Source organism: Tetrao urogallus (assembly GCF_951394365.1).
Source record: "Tetrao urogallus genome assembly, chromosome: Z".
Taxonomy (NCBI): Eukaryota; Metazoa; Chordata; class Aves; order Galliformes; family Phasianidae; genus Tetrao; species Tetrao urogallus.
In genome coordinates, this window is record NC_136816.1 from 47126385 (window position 1) to 47148228 (window position 21844).

General features: G+C 35.7%; 1 protein-coding gene across 2 annotated transcripts in view; it reads right to left on the minus strand.

The window, feature by feature from the left end:
• Positions 1–2676: 2676 nt before the first annotated feature.
• UHRF2 (ubiquitin like with PHD and ring finger domains 2) overlaps positions 2677–21844 on the minus strand; it is a gene marked incomplete at both ends in the record, with an annotated part of 74283 nt that continues 55115 nt past the window's right edge. Inside the window, 10 exons of one of the 2 annotated variants that reach the window (XM_079548475.1) lie at positions 2677–2823; positions 3692–3790; positions 4964–5124; positions 5512–5635; positions 7041–7178; positions 7687–7849; positions 9524–9630; positions 14421–14525; positions 18553–18660; positions 19037–19160. In XM_079548475.1, the coding sequence (XP_079404601.1) occupies positions 2677–2823; positions 3692–3790; positions 4964–5124; positions 5512–5635; positions 7041–7178; positions 7687–7849; positions 9524–9630; positions 14421–14525; positions 18553–18660; positions 19037–19160 (1276 nt within the window). Of the gene's footprint in view, positions 2824–3691; positions 3791–4963; positions 5128–5511; positions 5636–7040; positions 7179–7686; positions 7850–9523; positions 9631–14420; positions 14526–18552; positions 18661–19036; positions 19161–21844 lie in introns of both variants that reach the window. The other variant, XM_079548474.1, reaches the window with a different exon arrangement.

The following is a 21844-nucleotide window of genomic DNA, read 5'->3' on the forward strand; positions in this document are numbered from 1 at the left end:
AGTCATGACCAGGGGCTCTCTCTGAAGGGACACAAACAGCAGCACCTCAAGTACTGCACTTCTTCTGTTTTGGCTTTGCAACGTTTACATTACTTTCCATAGGACTTTCATGTGGAATTAGTTAACCAGAAAAACAGAACAAAAGATGATAGGAATGGCTTCCATTAAAGGAAGGTTGGGCCAGGTTTATCTGCACATAGGTCCCCAAACGTCTACATATGGAGAGAAAATTAGAATTTTCTAATGTAAAACCTATTTCCGAAAAGGCAATTATTCTTCAGGCTACTGCTGTAGCACTGGGGAAGGGGGAAGAGATAAAAAGATATGAAACACCAAAACACTGCCATAAGCACCACTTGCAGTGTGAGGAACAGACAGGCATTCGGACCTACCAAGCTAACTGTACAAAGCCTTCCCAAATTACTTTTACCGTTCGGTAAAGAGGCACTTTCATGGTGCCTGATGATGTCTGCTAACTGTGTCTGATAAAGACATTAAAAATCTTTTTTTTTTTTTTTACACATTTGTATCAAGTAATGAAATCTCCACTGTTGTCTTTAAACTGACAAATCTGTAGCTGATGGTAAATCAGCAGCAAACTCAATAACAATAAAGTAATTAACAGAAGTCAGAAATAACCACGTTTCCTAGAAGATGACATTTACTAATTGTTCTGCATTAAAAATAAGTTTTTATAAGATAAGACTTGCAAACATAAATCTGAACTACTCACTTAAAAGTAACCATTCACATAATAAATACTAAGAATGCTACCAACATTCATGTTAGACTGGGGCACAAATTAAAAATCAAGTGTTCCTATGCACAGTTGTAAGAGCTTTCTCTCTCCAAATGGTGCATAGCTACTAAACATAATTCTCAATTGGTAAAAGCTATTGAACAGAAAAAAAAGTATCTTTGCTTACTGCAAAAATGCATACCATCCTTACAGAGGTTGAACTACATCTGTTTCCCCATAAAATGCTGAGCTACCACTTTGTAAAACACAGAATTCAACAGGATGTAAGACTGTTTATAGCTTTTATGAAGCATATGCTTAATACAAATTCACCTACTGCACAAAGAATGTTCATTCTAATAAGCACAGAAAAAGCCAAACTGCTCAACAACACCTTATTTTTGTTACATTATGAGATACTACCAACATTTGGTATGCTAATGGCCTCCTGAGGAGAAATGGGGGTAGGGTAAGGGTAAGTTCATTGGAATGACATGAGTAGGCCACTAAACTGACTTTTGGCCATGAAAAAGCCAAATATCACCAACATCTGAGTGAGTGGTTATGAATGACCAGAGGGCAGCACCCAACTGCACCAGGCTGCGGGCAGGGCGGCCTTACTGCTCTCTGGCACATGGAGTGCAATCCAGCACCAGCTTTCCTTCAGACAGATGCTCAGCAGAGACCAGAGCAGCTTTATGACAGCTGCTGCTGTACAGGAGTACACATGTTGGGTTGTTGTTTTCTTAACATTCTTTTTTTTTTTTTAAAATAACTAATAAATGTCAGGAATATAAAGCTTAGAAAAAAAGCCACCCACCTAAAGAAAGTATGTAGCAATCTGGAAAAAAAATCTGCTATAAAAATATAATTTACATAAGAGGATAATAGTGAAAACAAAATTAGCGATTTTTCTGAATCATAAAATATTTAATAAGGTATATTTGGGGGAGATATATTGTATATAAAATTTCAGATCACAATATGAAGCGATTTGAACCCTCTCCAAGCTAGCACTGCCTTCAATGCTGTGTAGATGTATTGCCACTGATACAAGACTTACTAAAAGCATACAGTTTAACTAATACAGAAGTGGCAGTTCTTTATATGAAATATTTTTTACACAACTAGAGCGGCTTGAATACCCTCCTTAAGTGCAAAAAACACAGATCACTTTACACTAATGTAGCAACAATGCATTCATATTGTTCTCATTAGTCATTAGTAGTCAACTTGCATAAGATACAAGAAAAGCACAATGAAGCTCACAAAAATAGACTAAAAATCAGCCTGTTCTTGCAAAAAAATACAGCATAATGGAAGAAAAAGACAAAAAAGGATTATGCACACCACATAATTTGCTGTTCTTTACTCCAGCTGGCTTAAGTGCTGTTTCTGTTTTTTGCTGTTTTTGTGGGGTTTTGTTTTGGTTTTGGTTGGTTTTTTTGTTTTTTTTTTTTTCCTCTTTCTTTTTTTTTTTTTCTTTTTTTTCTTTTTTTTTTTGTAAATCAAACTACACGGACCAGGCACAACTATTATTCAGGAGGCAGTGTGTAGCTAAAAATTTGCTAACTTTTTGTCATCCCCATAATTTATTTTCCTCTGTCCTGAGGTAGTTACAAAAAAAAAAAAAAAAAAAAAAAAAATCATAAATCAAGCATCAGCTAGGCCAGTGGGAGCTGAAGCTTTTCATCTTTTTCTTTAAAAACTATTCATTAACTGGCCCAAACTACCCTTTGATGTTAAAAGACAGCCGAGAATTAAGAGATCTCACTACACCAAAAAGATGGCTATGAGGGGAAGAGGGTGAGCTGCTTCAAAATGTGACAACATATTGAGTCCCATCAAGCTGGCTGGTCCACTGTTGAATTTCCCACGTTTATTCTCCTTAACTGTCTATAAAGTCACTGGGAGGAGTTCAGAAGCATCTGAGCACATCATCGTCCTTTACTGTAACCAGGGAAGAACTGGTCCAACAGGGTCTGCAGGATCTTGTTAGGAACCATGGTGTAGCTCTTCCCCAGGTCGTAGCGGCAGGCAGGGCAGGTGAAGACCTCAGCTCTGAAGGAGCGCTGTAAACAGCTCTAGGACAGACAAAAGAGGAGTGAATTGTGGGAATTCTCTTTTACACTAGCAGCTTCGTCAGCCAAAACGAAGGAGTTACCATAAACTAAAGACACGATTTTTTTGTACTTCCAGAAAAAAGAGGAAGTAATTACTGAGCCCCTTGGGGCACAACTTTGCCTATGTGACTAAAGTGATCTAAGAAAAGAACTTCGAAGCACAGAGCCTGGGAAGGATTAAAACACAACCCTGCTGATATTCCCATTAATGTCTTCCTGTGAATCAGAGCCACAACTGCAGCTGTTTTCTAGCATCCCTGTTTGACAGCAACTGTACTCCAGACATTCCCATCAAGCATAAAGTGAATGTATATACAGGTCGTAGTGCTTAAGACACAGCCTTCATCCACCTCATCTGACAAAACTCAGTTACTCCTTAAAGACATATTCAGAGTGATAGAGTTGTTTCTAATTAACCCAAATAATTTTCTGGTATTTACTCTGCATCCTTTCAACAACTCTTGGTTAAAATGTTACTCACTTTTACAATCCGTCTTTAATTCTTTACCTACAGAAAGTTCCTTTACTGTTATTCTATCAACATCTGACTCCTGGGCTAAAACAGCTCCTAACATACCTCCTCTGATCACAGTGGAATGACAGCAATGCAAAGCCCAACTCATCGCATCTGGGTTTATACTAAGCTCACTTCCACTCATTATTACATAAAATTAAAATTACACAGCAATCACTGAAAGCAAACATGCAGCAAGTTACTGCCCAGAATTCTAGGCAGTAATTATCATCTTTCTAAAATACATTTTGGCTCCACTGTCTGGAGTTTCAGAGCCAGGGCGACAGCCCAGAGCATAACCAAGCTTCTTCTTACTTTACAGACGTTGTGGAGGCACTCTGTTGTCACTGGCTGGTAAACCAGCTCCTGGCAGCAGACACACATAAAGGATTGTTCCAGTTTCTTCAGAAAATTCTAATGTAGGGCAAAGGAATAAAAAAGACAAACTATTAAAAGGCATGCAAAAACAACAACAACAAAACCACGAACAAAAGTATTTTTATTTTAATTATATATGTTATATATAAAACTATATTGCCCAGCTTTGGTAATTACTATATACATTTAAAACGTTTATGAATTTTCGTGTGAAATTCAACTCTTAGATCTAAGCCGAGGAAATGATAAATTCATTTGCCTCTGAAAATGTGTGAAATCTGTGGATTAATTCACAGCAGGATTCTTGTGTAACCCCGCTGTTGTTCCCTTCCCAAACTCACTTACCAGTAAGTAAAAAGATTACAGGATTACTGTAAGTTGCTAAGCTTAATTTATAAAATGGTTAGACGTAACTTCATTCTGCAAAGAGACTGCTTTCACTGCAGCTCTTCTAGAGTAATCTTCAAGACTCAGTCAACACTGAATTACCTACCAGAGACAATCAGCATCAAGTATATATTGATAAGATACATAAAGGGAATTTTCACGCCCTCTGTTATCTGCATTTTGCCCACATTTACCACACCTCTACATACACCATCTTCCTTCTTCTCACCAGAATAAAATTCTAGCCACATCTCTATTCAAATTTAATTAAACAGTTGATGGTTTCCACCAAAAAGCTGTCATAGCAGCTACCCAATGTTTGCAGTGATTCCTATTGCCTTCAGTGGCAATCAAATGGAGATCTTACTAAAACAATGGGTATGAATTTGTAGAAAAAACGACTTTTCAGTAACTCAACTGCTCTTAAATTGCCATTTTCTCCATTTAAAACCGTGCATCTCTACTGCTTACCAACAATTTTCAACTGAAATTCTTTTCAATCATTATAAACATTGAACAGAAAAGAGACAAAAGGTTCTAACTTTATAATAAGAGGAAAAAAGCACTTCTAATGCTTTTTAGAAAAGAAGACCTCTACTATGGAGGTGCCAAGCTATCAACAGCAAACCCTACAAGGATTTGGTACTAGACTGCTATAATACTTCAAAATCAAAGCTTTACAAATAAAAACAATGCTAGAAGCAATCTGTATTCAGCAACCGTTCAACAAGCAAATTATGTCTTAAGAGAGACCAAAGATTTCTCCTAGCACTTTTCTAAAGAAAAGTAAAAAATAAAAATCTAAGCATGCAGCAAACATACTGGTCCCTCCTTCAGAGAAGCAAGTACTTCATCCCACAGTTTCTGGTTCATACAATCTTCTCTAATCAGCCACTGCTGTTCTTGGGTCAGCTGAAAAGCTTCTCCTTTCCCTCCATCTCCCATTCTCATGGCTTTAGGTGTATTTGTAGGTTCCTCAATACCTGCTCAAGATGATGACCATCAAACACAGTAATATCTTCGTGTTAGTCTAAATTAATACAGGGGAAGGCAAAACTGATTCTAAAAGGGAATAAATGAACTACACCTGTAAAATGTGTCAATCAAATGCCTACTCAAAGTCACTTCAGCTCAGCACTGCTTTGAGCTGTAAAGTTCATTTTCCTACTGAGCTTAAAGGAAAAAAGCCTTACAAGTACTAAATAAACTCTCAGGATCCCTAGGCTGCTACTTTATTACAGAATATGCACTGCAATTTACATTAGTATTCCAAATAACTTCATGCTTCTGCGAAGCTTTCGTGCTACTGGCTCAATAAACACAACATGACAGACTCCACTGCTGAAAGCTAAAAAAATAAGAAGAAATACCATCATCAATTGTTCTTTTCTGGTTTCCATTACTCTGGCTGGTTGGCTCCTGTTTCACAGTTTGCTTTTTAACCTTATCTTTCTTCTCCTTACTAGCCATCGCTTCCAAATAACCTTCTGGATACTAAAATAAAAAGCACAGATTTAAAACAAAACCCACTGGCAAACAGAAATTCCCAAATATGAACAAGACTAATTTCTAAAAGACTCTAAAACCATATGACAACATATTGAAATAATTTAAAAATAATTTTTAAAATCCTACATGATGGAAAAAAGTTTTAAAGTAGTGTCTGTTTTCCAGAAAATGTAGCCAAGTTAAAAGATCTAATCTAGATTGAACTGTATTAAAAGGAAACTGACATCTAAATCTATGCCCTTCTAATTGTGTACGTTAAACAGTGTAGCCAGCAGACTGAAGCAGTTTATCCTCCCCCTCTGTTCTGCTCTGGCAAGGCCAGGACAGAATTGTGTCCAGTCCCACGCTCTTTAGCTCAAGGCAGTCAGGGTACTTCTAGAGAAAGTCCAGTTGAGGGCCACAGAGATGTTGAGGGGACTGGAGCTCCCTGGTGAGGAAAGGCTGAGCAACCTGGGACTTCAGCCTGGAGAAGAGAAGGTCGAGGGAGGTATTTTAACCATGCTTATGAATATCTGAAGGGCACGAGTCAAGTGGATGGAGCCAGGCTCTTTTCAGTGGTGACCAGCAACAGCACAAGGAGTATCAGGGATAAACTGGAAAACAGGAAGTTCCATACAAACATGAGGAAAAACTTATTTGAGGGTGACAAAGCACTGGAACAAGCTCCCCAGAGAGGCAGTGGAGTCTCCCTCTTTGGAGATATTCAAAACCTGCCCAGAAGATCTCCTGTGCAACCTACACGACAGAACCTACTTCAGCATGGAGGTTGGACTCAATGACCTTCAGAGGCCAGCCCCTATGATTCTATGAACTACACAAAGTTTTCTCCAAAGGCAAAGTTGAATATGATGATACATAATATGATAAACCATTGCCTTGATAAGAAAAGAAAGTTTAGTGATTTTTTCCACCTTTCACGGTGGAAAAGGCTTGAGTCCTTATGGGTTAGTTAATTTTTACATCTGAAATAGCCATATGAGCTCCTCAGCTACACATAGAGAAAAACATACGAATGCACATATCTTTTGATTTCTCAGATAGACTCAACTGTAAGAACAATTACTTGAAAAAATACTGTCCAGGAAAATTATCACTAGATTCAAACTCTTAATGTATATACATACTTATATGTATATATGTACACACACACATATATATATGCACAGTATTTCACAGCTACGACAGAAAACTTCCTTCTGCTTTGCTTGTTTAGATGGATTTTCCCAGTCTTTAGATAACTTTTTTGTGCGTTTTGTAGGTATCTGATTTTGTCACTGTGAAGTACAAGAAAAAAATAGGGATTTAACATAACTGATTTCTATTCTGGAATTTGTTTACTTGAATTGAGGAAAAGAAACCAAAACAGTTCCTGAGCGATCCTGACTCAAACCTGTACACTCAGACCCAGCTTCTTTGTCCTCTCCATTCCTTCAGAAGTCCAAGGTGCAGGCTCAACATCATCTCTCCTCAGAAGATAGCGCCAAACTAAAAATCCACATTTTCCAATTTCTGGCCAATATTTCACCACCTACAGAAAAATACAGAATTTCTGTTATTACTTTACCACAAGCCAAAAGTGTGTGCATGTACTCCCACTTGCATTATTCAATTAAAAAAATCAAAAAACTAAGTCAAACATTACTACAAAGCAGCTCTTCTACTACCTGCAAAAGTTTTTTTGATTTTGATAAACACAGTGGTATCTATTTCAGATGCTGAGAAGATTCTGGACATACAAAAAGCTACAGCACAATTGGAAGGAGTGAGGACGCTATCTGACTTCCATTGGCAAATATCATTTGGTAAGCATGTACAGCTTACGTATTCAAGTTCATATAAACTATTACGGATTACATTCTATTATCACTACTCTGACTAATTTCACTACTTTACAGAGTGAACTATGGCTAAAATGCTGTCTTGGAGTTAAAAGAATTCTTTAAGTAATGGCAAAGAATTTACAATGTAAGACATACAAAACTTTCTAAAATAGCTCTAGAAAAATGTGATGTTGTACCTTGTAGAAACCAAAATACCTTGTAAATGCCATCATATCTGTTGCCTTCCTCTGGGGCATACTTGCTGATCCGCCGTCCCTTTGAACTACGTACCACTCTCACTGGCTTACCAGCTCTCCAGTTCTTAGACTCTGCCCCATTTTTATCATCCAGTGGAGCATCACAGTTAAGAGCCAGTGCCCTAAAAATAGATATATCAAATTGCTTCATAAAAAATATTTCTGGGAAATAGTGTAATTATATCATATCTATTTCTGATACTTATTTTGCTTTATCAAGCAGCACAGAACTTTTAAGTATAACCTTCAACAAGTGCAGAACTGATGGATGCAATAAGTTACATGTACAATTAAAAAAAAGGAACACAAAATATCTTGCTGCCAACGGCCAAGATGAAAATACAGATTATATATGTAAATGCAATTAAAAAAATCCTCCTTTCATATTTAATATCCTTCATTTTTAAAAATAACTCTTTCCTGGGTAGTATTGAGAAAAGTAAGAGAAATTACAAAGAAAGGAAAACGTTATCATTATTCCCCAGTAACAACAGATTTTTAGACTTTTTAAGCGCAAACATGAAAATAACGAATATAACAAAAAATGCTATATAGTAAAAAGCACCAAAACTTTCCAATAATCTCTGTGCAACTGAAGTTCCTCACACAGCATATAAACAGCTTAGAGCAGGAGTTAAATAACAGCAGCTAACTCAAGGACAAGCATCATTTTATCCTTCATCATTTTATGCATCATCTGTATTTCCGGGCTTGTTCAGCCTGGAAAAGAAAAGGCTCAGGGAAGACTTCAGTCTAATACACTTAGATAATAGACTTTTACACAGTCTACCAGCGATAAGACAAGGAGGAACAGTGTTTAACTACAGGGGGGGAAATTTAGGCTAGATGTTAGGAGGAAATTCTTTACTCAGAGGTCAGTGAGGCTCTGGCACAGGCTGCCCAGTGAGGTTGTTGATGCCCAAACCCTGAAGGCGTTCAAGGCCAGATGGAGTCCTGGGCAGCCTGAGGTGGTTTGGGGCAGCCCTGCCCACGGCTGGAGGGTGGAGCCTGATGATGTTTAAGGTCCCTTCCAGCTTTAACCATTCTGTCTCTCTCTCTCTCTCACCTCTAAATGCCACCAAAAAGCCAGAAATAATTCCTCTCTACTCTGCTTGAGAGCAGCACATCACATCAAAATGGAAGCCTAGCAAACAAATGTCTCAGTCAGTTCTGGCACCCCAGAGTTAAGTGGTCAGCTACTTAACAGACATGCACCTATATTCATGTAGCCTTTTTAAAGGGCACAAAAACACTATAAGAGGATGTCTAACTAATCTCTTTGGATACAAACGCTCTTTTTAAAGCATTGTTTTTTATAATGCAGCACCTTAACTCCTTATTTTTTTCTGCAATACTACAATGGAAGTACAGACTATCTAACTACGAAAGATTTTTTTTCCAAGGGAAAATGAGCATTCTCTCTTCATACTGAATTTTCATAAATCAGTCTGATAGAAACATCTGGAATAACCTCGAAGTTCTACCCAAGAATTTTGACAAACTTCTCTAATTTAAAACAAGGTGCCTGAAGAAAACGCTGGGACAATTTCAACCAGAGACATGGCTAATGGCTGTGACAACAACACAACAGCCTGCTTCATTCAGATGCAAATGTTTCTTGAAACCAACAGAATATAATGCTTGATAAAACACCTCTTAACAGCAAGAGGCACCACTGTTTTCACAGAGTAGCACGTACAATAGAAAACAAAATAAATTTCACAGAAAGTCTGTTCTAATTAAAGAACTAGAGCAAAGGTTTTGCAATACTTCCTAATTTTACTTGCAAAACTTACCTATTCATGTGTGTTAATGTCTGATCAAATGAATGCTCTCCAATTCTTTTATTGCCAGAAAGATCTCTACCTCCACTCCCAGTGTAAGTGAATTCATCTCCTCGATCCTGCGCAAGAAGGTTGGTTTTAACACTCCAAATTGAAGCAAATAAATAAATTAAATTTTTTTTTAAAAAGTGACTTCATTTGCTCATTACTCTTACAGACAAAAAATATACTCCAAGATATGGAAGCACATGTTTTCTGTTTCACTATCACTGTCCTACAATACTTGCAAAAATCTTCATTAGAAAAAACTGCCTGCCTTGAAAAAATTGACATTCACAGTAATTTTCAAAATTACTTTGAAAAATAAAACATTTATTTAATGACCCATTCTCCCAAGTGGTGAAGCACTAAGTAGAGCCTTTTTTTAGTTTACAAGAATATAGTGTTTGCAAAATACATCATAAATAGCTTGGAGAAATCACTTCAGTTTGTGCAAGGGACTGAGCTCTAAAGTCAGAGCCATGTGTACTTAAATTCAAATTAGATGCTTTAGTATATGAATAGTTTAGTTCAGGTAGAACTAAACTACTTCAGGTATTCTGAACTAGTAAGAGGTTAAAATCATTCAGATTCACATTTTAAGCGGAGGCAGTTATGTAGTAGAATTCCTATAGGGAATTTTCTTTAAATTCAAGATAAATTGATCAACCTCTCTTCTGCCATCTTCTGCCACGTACAAAAAGAATGATCAAAATCAAGTTATTCACTTCCTTCGAAACAGAAAGTCAGTCCACCCTGAGAAAATTCAAGAATTTCTAGAACGATAAATTATTTAAAATGATATTTCATGGAGACACAAATTTTGTGCAAAGCATGAATCAATAGTATAAAGTAAATACTTCTTAGGAAAGTAATGTTTCCATGAATTTTTACAGTAACTTTTTGAACAACTCAGTCAATTTCTTAACAGTATTAAAATCCTGACATTATGAATCCATTGCTAGACTGTTAGAGATATTTCATGGCTGACAACAGCAGAACAAAGGAAAATTAGGAATAGAAATGTTGGTTGTACAGTGCCATAAATTAATTATAGAAATTACCTAATCTGTGTAGGGAAAACCCAAAAGAAATTCAGTTGAAGCATTTCATTCTAAAGATTCATACAGATGCAAAAAAAAGCATGTGCTATCACCAAGTTGAAAAAAAAACAAAACACCTCTCTAAACCTAACAAAAATATTGTATAAACTCTAGTTTACCCTCTCCTAAAACAGCCTGCTTATCTCCAAAATGAATCTGCAAAAACAAACAAAAAACAAGCAAACAAAACACAACTAGAATTGTGTTGTACAAGGAAAATGTATGAAACAACTTCAAAAGAATGAAAGACTAAAAAGACAAGAGGCATTTATTAAGCAAGGACATTAAATAAATTGCATTTAAAAAGATATCACAGAATTGAGTTGTTTGGTCTTTTGTCAATGACTGCTAAATAAATAATGGCAAAAGAAATGTGCACATTACACAAAGATGATTGTGGTGATAATAACAAGAACAGAGACTGATTTGTTTAATGAATTAGCCCATTCTAAGAACTGAATAAGTTATTTTTGCAACGTTGAGGAAACCAAATTGACATATTGGCCAAGGTTTGTTTCTACATACAGAATTTGAATGTTATTTTCATTCTTATTTTATTTCTTACATTCAAATAAATGATTATCATCATAATAATATTATAAATGATTATCATCGTAAGAATTAACTTCATATTAGTTTTCATGCAAAATGAAGTCCTGCGGGAAACTTGTGGCTTGATAAAATGGAAAAACTAAGACTGGTAGAGTTATACTGATCCTTCAAAATTTTACGAAGGGAATAGACTGATGATACTAATATAACTAACATTTCCTTGAAAATATATGAATACAGCAAGAAAGAATCTCAGCAAATTAGTCATTCATGATCAGAACTCATGTGACACAATGTAAAACTAGATTAAAAAATGGAAATTAACATTGCCAATGTTTAGTTAAACATCCTTTTTTTTTTAAAAAAAAAAGAAATATGCTGTCTGTAGTTCTCTTCTCATAGAATTCTTTGGAAAAAAGGTCTCTGTCCTTTACCTAAGGTATTCTTAAAGAAAACACTAATTTCAAAATTATTTTTCAATGTTTTTAAATATTCTTCAGTGTTTTAGAAGCAATCAAATGAACTTTGGAAAAACATGGATAGGAGCAGAACTAACAAAGGTTCTACACCCAATCAGAAAAGCAGCAGACAGATAGATACATAAGATTACTATGACAGGCATAGCTCTAATAGTCAAAATTGACCGAAAGTTTCTCTGCAACAAACTAAGGCTTATCAGAATGTGAAAATAATTCTGGATATAATGTAGGTACATATAGGACAATGAAATTCAGAAAATGATACCAGAAATGTATTTTTTAGCATTAACACCTTGTATGGAGTGGTAACTAGCAATATGGAATAACAGAAGAGGTGGACAGAAGACTGTCACAGAATACGAGCTGTTCTGCAAATTTGAAATACCAGTAATAAGTGAGTGGTGAAGCTATTATCCAACAGAGTATGTCAAGAACACCTTTAGTATCAGAGGTAGCAAGAGTGGGTGAATAATAATTAAGAGTGAGAAGAAATATATTTAGTGTCTATTGTATAATGAGACATTTGAATTATCTCACGTTACATCTGAGTTACAAGGGTACCAAACTAGTTCGGCCCTGAAACCTCGAAAACAAGGCAGCATTTGAAAACAGCAGGATTCGTGGCATCGGACATGAGGTTTTCAGCTCTTTATTCAATCCAGTTGAATAGTGTAAAGGCTGTGATGAACTTATTATGTTGGATTCTCAGTGGTGTAAAATAGAGAGAAAATCTGCAAGGAACTGTTTCCTTGGTAACATAGCAAGGAAAGATAATACAAAAAAAATTGTTTAGGACTCAATTTCTCTCTTTCAGGAGAGCTCACACTGAATTCAAGAGATCCAGGTAAGACTTACAATAAATAAATAATAAAGCTCTATACCACTCATATTTCTAGATTCTGTTAGTCATGATGCTCTTTACATACAATAATTAAAGCCTCAAGAAGAGAATTAAGACGGCACATTAGCAGACTGTGTAAATAGTACATAAATAAGGTTATAACTCTACAATAAAACAATTTTTCAAAGTGCATTTATTTCTCAGTCTTGTGAAAATTTACACACAAGTTAACTATGTCATATTGTTGCAATTCATATAAGAGCTGCCACTCTTTTGTTCATTACATACAATAAAGTAGCTAGAAGTAAGCAGATTTTATCAAAATTTTCATTTAAAATTTTCAAAGGAGGAAAGAAGGTACTTATAGTCTTATTTTTCTCTGGATATTCATGTACGAGTTTCACTTCAACCTTTTCGCAAGAGACAGGTGAAATGGAAGTAAACTGAAAATTAAAATTCGGGATATGAAAGAAAAATCTGAGGAGAAATGCACCTGGGAATAAAAATTATTTCCCTTGCACCTTTGTTCAGAAAAGTGATTTAAAAAAAAAACAACCCTGACATTCATATGCACTTTTAGGTATTACTTGTAATATTTCTCCCCAACTATTCTTTTTGAAAAACAAGTATGTCACCAAGGCTAAGCCTAAATGTCCACAAAATCCATATTAACATAATACCACTTTGTTGAACTGGAAAAGGCATGCAAAAGATCCAAATAAGTTTATTAAACAGTACTAACTGAATAATTATAGCTGCAGATATAAGAGAACATCAGTATCAACACCAAAACAAACAAACACACACAACTCGAAGTAAATAAGTATCTTCAGCATACCAACAATGCAGCTACAGTTACTGAGCATATTCTTAGGATTCACCAGGTAAGGTCCTAGAGCTTGGGTTGGGGTTGACTCAAAAGAAATATTTAAGTACCCCAACACGAAGTACCTCCTCCAATGACTGGCTCAACAAAAAGACATGTTCAGAGACAACATCTTGCAGCAGCATCAGAAGGTAGGTGCTGTTGCCAAAAATACATTACACTCTGACGCTATTTAAGATGCTTATCTCTTTCTCCAGAACCTTTCTCTTGGCAACTACCAGTTACACATGCTGTCAAAACAACAGGTTGCTTACTGCTTTATTCTTCCCCTGATGCATGATTCAAAATCCCACCTGTGGAAGAGATCTGCAGGAAGGGATGTAGCTTTATAAACATCATTTGATTGCAGAGAATGGCAATCTATTCTTAAAGAAGTGTTTGTCAATGTAATGAGAAGAAAATTGGACACGGTTACTGTTTTGTTTAGCAACACAATTGTTTTTGTTGCTCTATTTAGATGGTAACACCAAAGTAGAAAAATTTTCAGCAACTTTAGGGATGGCAATAACAGTTACTGAGACTTTCCCAAGAAGTTCTGAAAGCATCTACCAGTAGGAGTCAAGAGCCTCAAAACTTCATTGAATCTTTCATTGAAACTTTTCATTCTTGCTTCATTAAAATAAACACATTATGTAAACAAATCCAAAGAATGAGGCATCTATCTGACTTAAAACCAATAAAAAATGTAATACGTCTACATAAAATGTAGAACTTGCACTTAATTAAAATTTTTGAATAATGCCAAATTCAGACCCTGAAAGCATACTGAAATTTAACTACCCTATGTGACGTAAAATTTGGCTTGACTTTTTTGCTTAAGCATACACATAAGCATTCCCCCATAAATATGTGTATTTCTCCTCAAAACACTGAGAACTTCTGATTTGTTACCAGAGGTTATTCTTCTCACAGTCATGTTTGTACAAGCAGGAAGGCTCATAATCCTCTATCTTTGCAAACATTAGTGTATTATTAGACAGCAAAATCAATTGCTTAATAAACAACATACCACTTCATCTTCAAATCCTCCAGCTAATACAAGTGAATAGGCTCCATCATTACTGCGTCCATGAATTCCACCCACATGTGGTCTGTGAACACCTGCTTCGCTCACCTGGTAACAGAAAAAAGCAGTTTCTAACATTTTTATCCAACTAATCAGCCATCTACAGTCATTTTAACAACGATCTTTCAGCTTAAAAAATTGTACAGGTGTAAACAGTTAATGTAAAACTGCCATTAAAGGTGATAATTTCATTTGTTTTTAGTGAAGAAAAGCCAAAAGTAAGGTCACCTAAAAAACGGAAGGGCAATGTACAGCAGTAGTGACACTGGAAGCTGAAAATACATACTTTCTTCTCTGGAAAAATCTTCCATTATTCTTTCCGTAAGCAGTATTTAAGATTGGACTTACTATTACAGTCCATTTGCAGAGTCATCTAGAAAAATTCAGTGAAAATGGAGATCTGCCAGTTTGGTAACATTACGTATCTGTTTATTACGGAAAGTCACAGTGACCTATGTAAAGATCACTGCGTCAGGTACCACTAAGTAATATGCTACCCAGTAATTTGTGACCAACTCAGAGGAATACTATCACACAGCCTAATGAAAGAGAAGAAGTCACTGCAATAAAGTATAGCTCATATCCAACCAGGATTAATCTCAGGTTATGAATATGCAACTAACCTGCAACCAGACCACCTGAGAGCTGCTGTTGTAACATAAACCTTCAACATCAGTAAAGCCTGCTGGGATACACTTCCCACAGAAATTCATGTATTAACCATATATTTGCTACTTTCAAATTACATTTTAAAAACTCTTTGTGAATTAAGAAGGGGACAGCATGTTATATTACATGTTTTCTCAGTATATTATGCAAATTTACAATTAATAGAAGTAAGACAAACAGCAGAAAAGCAATTACGATCCTCCTTCATATCTGCCCATACTCCTTCAAATCTAGGTTTCATCTGTTTCTGATTCAATCCCTCTCAATCCTATAACCTTTTATCCATTCAGTATAATTAAGCAACTTCTTTAAGAGTTTACATTCTTTTGGTGCAGCCTTGCACATTTATCATACTACAACAGATCAGATAAAATGTCCAGATGGCAAAAAATACTGTTTCTAACAACAGATAAGAGAAGGCAGCTGTGCACAGTATGAAAAATATGCACGGATACAATGATACTTCCTTGTACAATTTCTCAGCATCTAGCTGTCTGTGGCTCTGGCTTCCTCAACTTCTTAAAAATTCTCGAATTATAGTACCTAAGAGAGAAGAGTACTGCTTGTTTTATGAACTTCAACTAGCTTGTTTCATTTGAGTCAGGCACCTGATCTTTTTTGCTCTGATGACCCCTCTTCTGTATTACAGAAGTATGTATGTATGTTGTTCCATAATTATGTCTTTCATACTGTACAAACTTCATTTCACAAACTTCATCCTCCACTGCATCATTTTAGCTAACGTCACACATGAAAAGTCTTTCAGCTGATTTTAAATCATTCCATTCCATAATAGTTCTGACTGCTGCTGATGATAGTATCTGCTGTTTTCCTAGTCCTTCCTTTCATCATATTTTAACTCTTGATTTACCTTTTTTTTTTTTTTTTAAATCATCACTACTGAGCATTAAGATGGCATATTTTCAAAACTAGCTATTAGAAGATTTTTCTCCTAAATAATAATGATGACAGTAGCTGGAAGCCCAACACAATTCATATGAAGTTAAAACTGTTCCCCATCCCATGCTTACTATGCACGACAACTTAGAACTCTCACCTAACTTCATCAGTTATTTGATAATTTTTCCAGAATATTTATGTGCTTGCTGATTAAAAAGGCCTCACTATCGCGATCCTCCTTCCCGCTGTATCAAACATCCTTTCATTTGTTCCTCCCTCCCTTCTTTCATTTCAGGGATTTATTAAATTAAATCTGGGTTTCTGTTAGATGATTCACCCCAAAGATAAGTTCTGGTAAGTAATTTATGCCAAAGATGCTCTTCAGATGCTCTCTCCAGAGGCAATACTTTTTTTTTTCCCTCTAGGGAAAAGAGAGTTTGTGTCATGAAAAACTAAGCAAATAAAAAAAATAAAGAAACTACAGACTCAAAATTCTCATGGATCTGCTGAGACAAACCTATTTCTCATAAAAAATACTGGTCATGAGAAATATACAAGTGCAATTTAAATGCCTATGTAGAAAACATTTCAATCCTTTATTTTTTAGACTAAGTAGAATGGTTTGGTTTGTACAAAAATTAAATGATTATGTAAAAGTGATAATTGCTTTTTGCTCTCTGTTACAACCACATAGATACACAAAATCATCTTACTTTGCTCAAGTTTCTGGCAAAAGCAGTTATCTAATTCTGTTCCTTTTTCCAACTAGCACTAGAATCTGAAAATGATCAACTTTTGTGTCATCAGTGGAACTTCTAACAGAAATATGAACTCAAAGCTTTAATTACTGCTCAAGCAGTGAAAAAACTTGGTTTTGAGATTTTCAGTTTGCATAGTGGACTTCAGAAGCTTCTTGTTATCTGATTTTAGAAACCTCCCTTATTTATGAAACCATGCTTAATCTAGAAACTAGTAAAAATATAACTACTTTAATTCCTTTCACAAACAAAACAAACAAAAAAAAAATACAACAAACAAAAACTGAAAACACAGAGAGGTCAACAAAATATCCCAAAGAATGAAAATGGCATAATGGCATTTACTTCTTAATCAATTAAATGTCTGTTAAAATCACTGGAATAATGAGCAGAATAATTTTACAGTACAAGACTAATTAATAACAATCTTTGTATTAATGGTAGCATTTACATTAAGGTGAGAAAGAATCAATTAGATTAGTTTTCAATTTCATCATTCTGGTTTCTATAAAGAAAAGAAACTAAAAACTGTTGCCATGAAAATACGCGCTGCAAACCTTATCAGCCTTAAAACTTGCACAATCTCCCAAATCCTGAATTCTTCAGACAGTATGAAGACACCTCAACTGGAGAAAAACTCTGTTAAGTGTTTTCCTCTAACAATTTAATAATAAAACATTTCTCTTCTTCTCATAAGAAAGCAGGTGATGAAAGATTTAAAAAACAAATCAGGAGAAGCTTGTGATGCTCCTCCTTAAATACAGAAAAAAAACCACCTCACTATTCTTCCAGATAATATGGAAAACACTCAGTTACCATCCACAACACATGCAAGAGACAAAGAATTAACTGATTTTGAAAATGAAGAACTATCCATTTCCTGACCAAATCAGCGAAAAATCAAAAATAAATTAAAAACTGGAGATAGCAGATAAGACCACAGTAAAGTCTGTAGTTACTGTAGGACATCTCAAAACCACAAAAACTAGCAATGGCAAAAAAAAAAAAAAGTTGATTCTTCCACCCCTTTTTCATATAAAGAACACACATATACATGTATGTATTTATATTTATTTGTATGTATACAAATGAAGTGCCTATCACCATACTGATAAACATTCAGTCTCTCTGTGTATTGCCACAGTAGTTCTATAACCAGCATGTGAAATGGACTGGGAAAATTAACTGCCCTTTCAGCCCAGGTGACATTATTTTCCAGTCAGATTTTTTACCCATCTAGTTTACCACAAACCCTAATAAATACTTGCAACAGAAAACAAGTACATAAGAAGTAGCAAATTCTGATTGATCAGATCATTATCTAGCAGTATGGACTTATGTTGGTTTAAGATGTTCATCCACTTAAATGAAGAGTTGAACATAGTTACGTCTGAACAACAACAAAAAAACCACAAATCAGAGTCTACTTACAGTTATATGATCTACTATTTTTGAAATCCACAGCCTAAACCTCCAAATGGGATGACAGTTCACTAATGTCCTACTTTGAGTTTTAACAGGTAAAATTTATCTATCCTAATTAAAACAGGATTCAGATATTTTAAAAGACTACTTGTTAGCTGTATTGTAAAATCAGTACACTTCTACTACACTACAATTGTCATCACTTCCAGTATTGTAATATATTTGTTTTACTTTGTCCTGGTTATCAATTTAAACTTCTGTTAAGGTCAAACTCACATATTATTATTCTTAATTCAGCTACAGATAACACTGAAACAACATACCTGAACTCTGAACTTCCAAGTTGTCCCAACAGGAACACCAGGTATGGGCCCATAATGATTTGAAGGAACAATAGTGCATTCCTTAGTGCGACCAACACAGGCCATGCCCTAAAAATACATCCAACAGAATGAATTAGGACTATAGTATTGAAGCTTAGTTGCAAAATGAGAGGCAGATGTCAGGAAATCTAATCAATAAAGACATACATTAAAATGCATTAAGAATTGTTAAAAGGAATGTTTTAAGTAATGTGTTCTTACAGTTTTTGGGGGGGATTGGGAGTTGTTGTTCTTTTTGCTTTTACCTCTAGTCAACTCAATAATTCTTCCACCTCTTCAGCTGTCAATAGACAGTGGGCAGGATTCAACATTGTCTTATCGTCTGTGCAATCCAGTACTGAATTTTGTGTAGTGCATATACAATTACAGATGTAGCACATACATGAACAATTAGAGTAATAGCTATTTCTAAAATACACTCTACCTTGCCCCAGTCTCTCTGGCTTTCAGTACTGGCAGATGGCATCTTTGCTTTCTTTTTACTCTGTTTGAGCTTTTCTCCAGCCTTTACAACTTCATTAGAATCATTTTTGCAGGAAGGACAATACCTAAAAAAACGGTTTTAGTAAATTCTCAATTACTTCATAATAATGGCAATACATTTCCTGTAGCCAAAATAGTGTCAATCGGTTTATCTTGACTGAATATTTCAAGCTAGCAAATATATACCACTCTCAAGCAGCTAAAGCCTGCAGAAAAAAGACAACCCAACATGAACAAACACTGTCAAATTTAAAATAGGGCATTTCAGTATTTCTGAAGGTAGAGTGTTAAAGGCAATAATTTCTCTATTCTTTCTCACATGATGTGTGAGATGTCCCATGTTTCCTGTATTCTCTCTTCATTCTGTCCCCTCTTGTTCAGGCCATGTAAAGAAGATAGGCACAATTAGACTGTGCTGCTGACCAGTGGTTATGGTTTGTTTGTATGTCCTACCCACTCTACCCTTATTTTCTGCTTCTACTGCCATACATTTCATTATAGACAGCTAAATGTGAAACAAAGCCACTCTGAAACGTGTAGACAGACACACACACGGATACACAAATGCACACACGCTCAATCCTACCCCACAATGCCTAAGGCACTTGAAATATAGCACTGGAACTTATTCCAACTAACACAAAGCCAACCTGGTAGGAAAGAAGGAGATAGCAGTATGTAGTGACTTCAGCAGAGAGAGAAAAGCAGTGCTCTGGTTCTGTTACTGTTTCTAATAACCTTTTCATCCCATTCCAAGAATGCCAGTGCAAAGGCGACTGTCCATGTTTCCAGCTGCTATAAGTTAAGTTTGGATACATACACATACGCCTTAGAGAAGAAACCTGACTTTAAAAGCATTGATAACCTAGTTTAGATGACTACCACTACGACTGTCATTACAGCTACTATTACTACTGCTACCATTGTTTTGAATTGATTAATGAACTTTGCATTTGATTATGAGCAGGAGAATTAATGATCAACATCCACAGGAACAGCCTTCACTGTTGAAAGTGTTGAACCATTTAGATATTGAAACTACACTGATAAAAAGAAAGAAAAATAATACAAGATGCTGAATTTCTCTATCGCTAAAGCTCTGAATGATATTATAGTTGTTTGAAAAAAAGCATGCAGTGCCACCTTCAAAGAAGGGACATCTCCCCTGCGGAGACAGGCTGAGAGAGCTGGGGCTTGTTCTGCCTGGAAAAGAGAAGGCTCTGTGGATAATCGCAGTTCAGTATCTAAAGGGGAGCTGTAAGAAGGGAAAGACTCTTTAGCAGAGTCTGTTGTGACAGGACAAAGGGAAATTGTTTCAAACTACAAGACAGAAGATTTAAACTGGACATAAGCAGAATTTTTTTTACTAATTTACTAGATTAGGGTTGTGAAGCAAGGTACCCAAAGAGGTGGTGGATGCCCTGCTTATGGAGACACTCAAAGTTAGGCTATTTGGGTCTCAGAGCAACCTGATCTACCTGTAGGTATCACTCTTCACTGCAGGGAGATAGACTAGATGACCTTCAGGAGTCCCTTCCAACTCAAACAACTCTGTGTCATTAATATAAGTTCACAAGGTTAACAATGACACTCTCTGCTTCATGACAGGGTAACCATCCTACCTTCACACTTTTTAAATTGAGGTTTGTATGGAATATTAAATAGTGTGGCATCAGTGCTAAATTGATAGCCTCCTCTCTGAAGAAGAGCCCTATAATCTTCTTCAGAGAATGAAACAGGTAGTTTGCCTTCTAAAGTAAACTAGACTAAGAATGAACTTAAGAATCACAAGCCATCACCATTTGCTAGTGTGACAGAATACTAGACAATCTTTAAAGTCCCTTCCAATCCAAGCCATTCTATGATTCCAAGAAGTTGTGAGGACACAGACATCCTCTTTGATAGGAGACACTGTTTTGCCAAGAGTAACGGCACAGCTTCTACTGAACCAATCATTAAGACTGCAGAGGCCTGGTATCACTAAGTATCTCAAAATTAACAATAAAAGAGACAACATCTTCATAACAGCACCACTCCCATCCAATGATTTAATTCACAGATGTGGTGATTTAGTTACTTAAATAAATCTTAAGGTTCATATTGTTACAAAACAAAAAAAAACATAGGGTAACTCCTAAGAACATCTCCTAATAAGCTCCTGAAAAGAATGGATGCCAGTGAATGTCAGAGCAGTAATAACTAATCATAACAATCATTTGGCACTCAGCTGGCCAAGAGAATCTTAGCACTCTAGAAAGAGACACCAGTGGCTGGTGATATTTCAGGACTAGTAAACCAATTAGTAAACGCACTGTTCATTTGAAGATGCAGGAGAAACTGGTGAAAATAAATTGCTCTCAGAGTAAAATGAATGATTTGGGGGTTTTGTGGGAGGGGGGGTCATATATATTTGAAGCATATATATATATATATATATTTTTTTTTTTAAATCAGAAACTTTATAATGACTAAATATTGCTGTAGTATTGGATAAGAGCAGAAGAATGCATGGACCAAACATTATGAATGAAATCAAGTAGGAACTTCTTGGCTAGTATGCCCAAAAGTTGAGCACTATTAGATAATAACAGTGTTCAAGGACTGCAGTAAATAAATAACAAAAAGAAACCACTTGTGTTGAGAACAGTCGCCAGTACATGATATCAATTCATCAATGCTGGCAATTAGTAGGAAGTAAGGATACGTCATGTACAGAAGAGCAATCTGCCCTGATCTTGGAAATACTTAG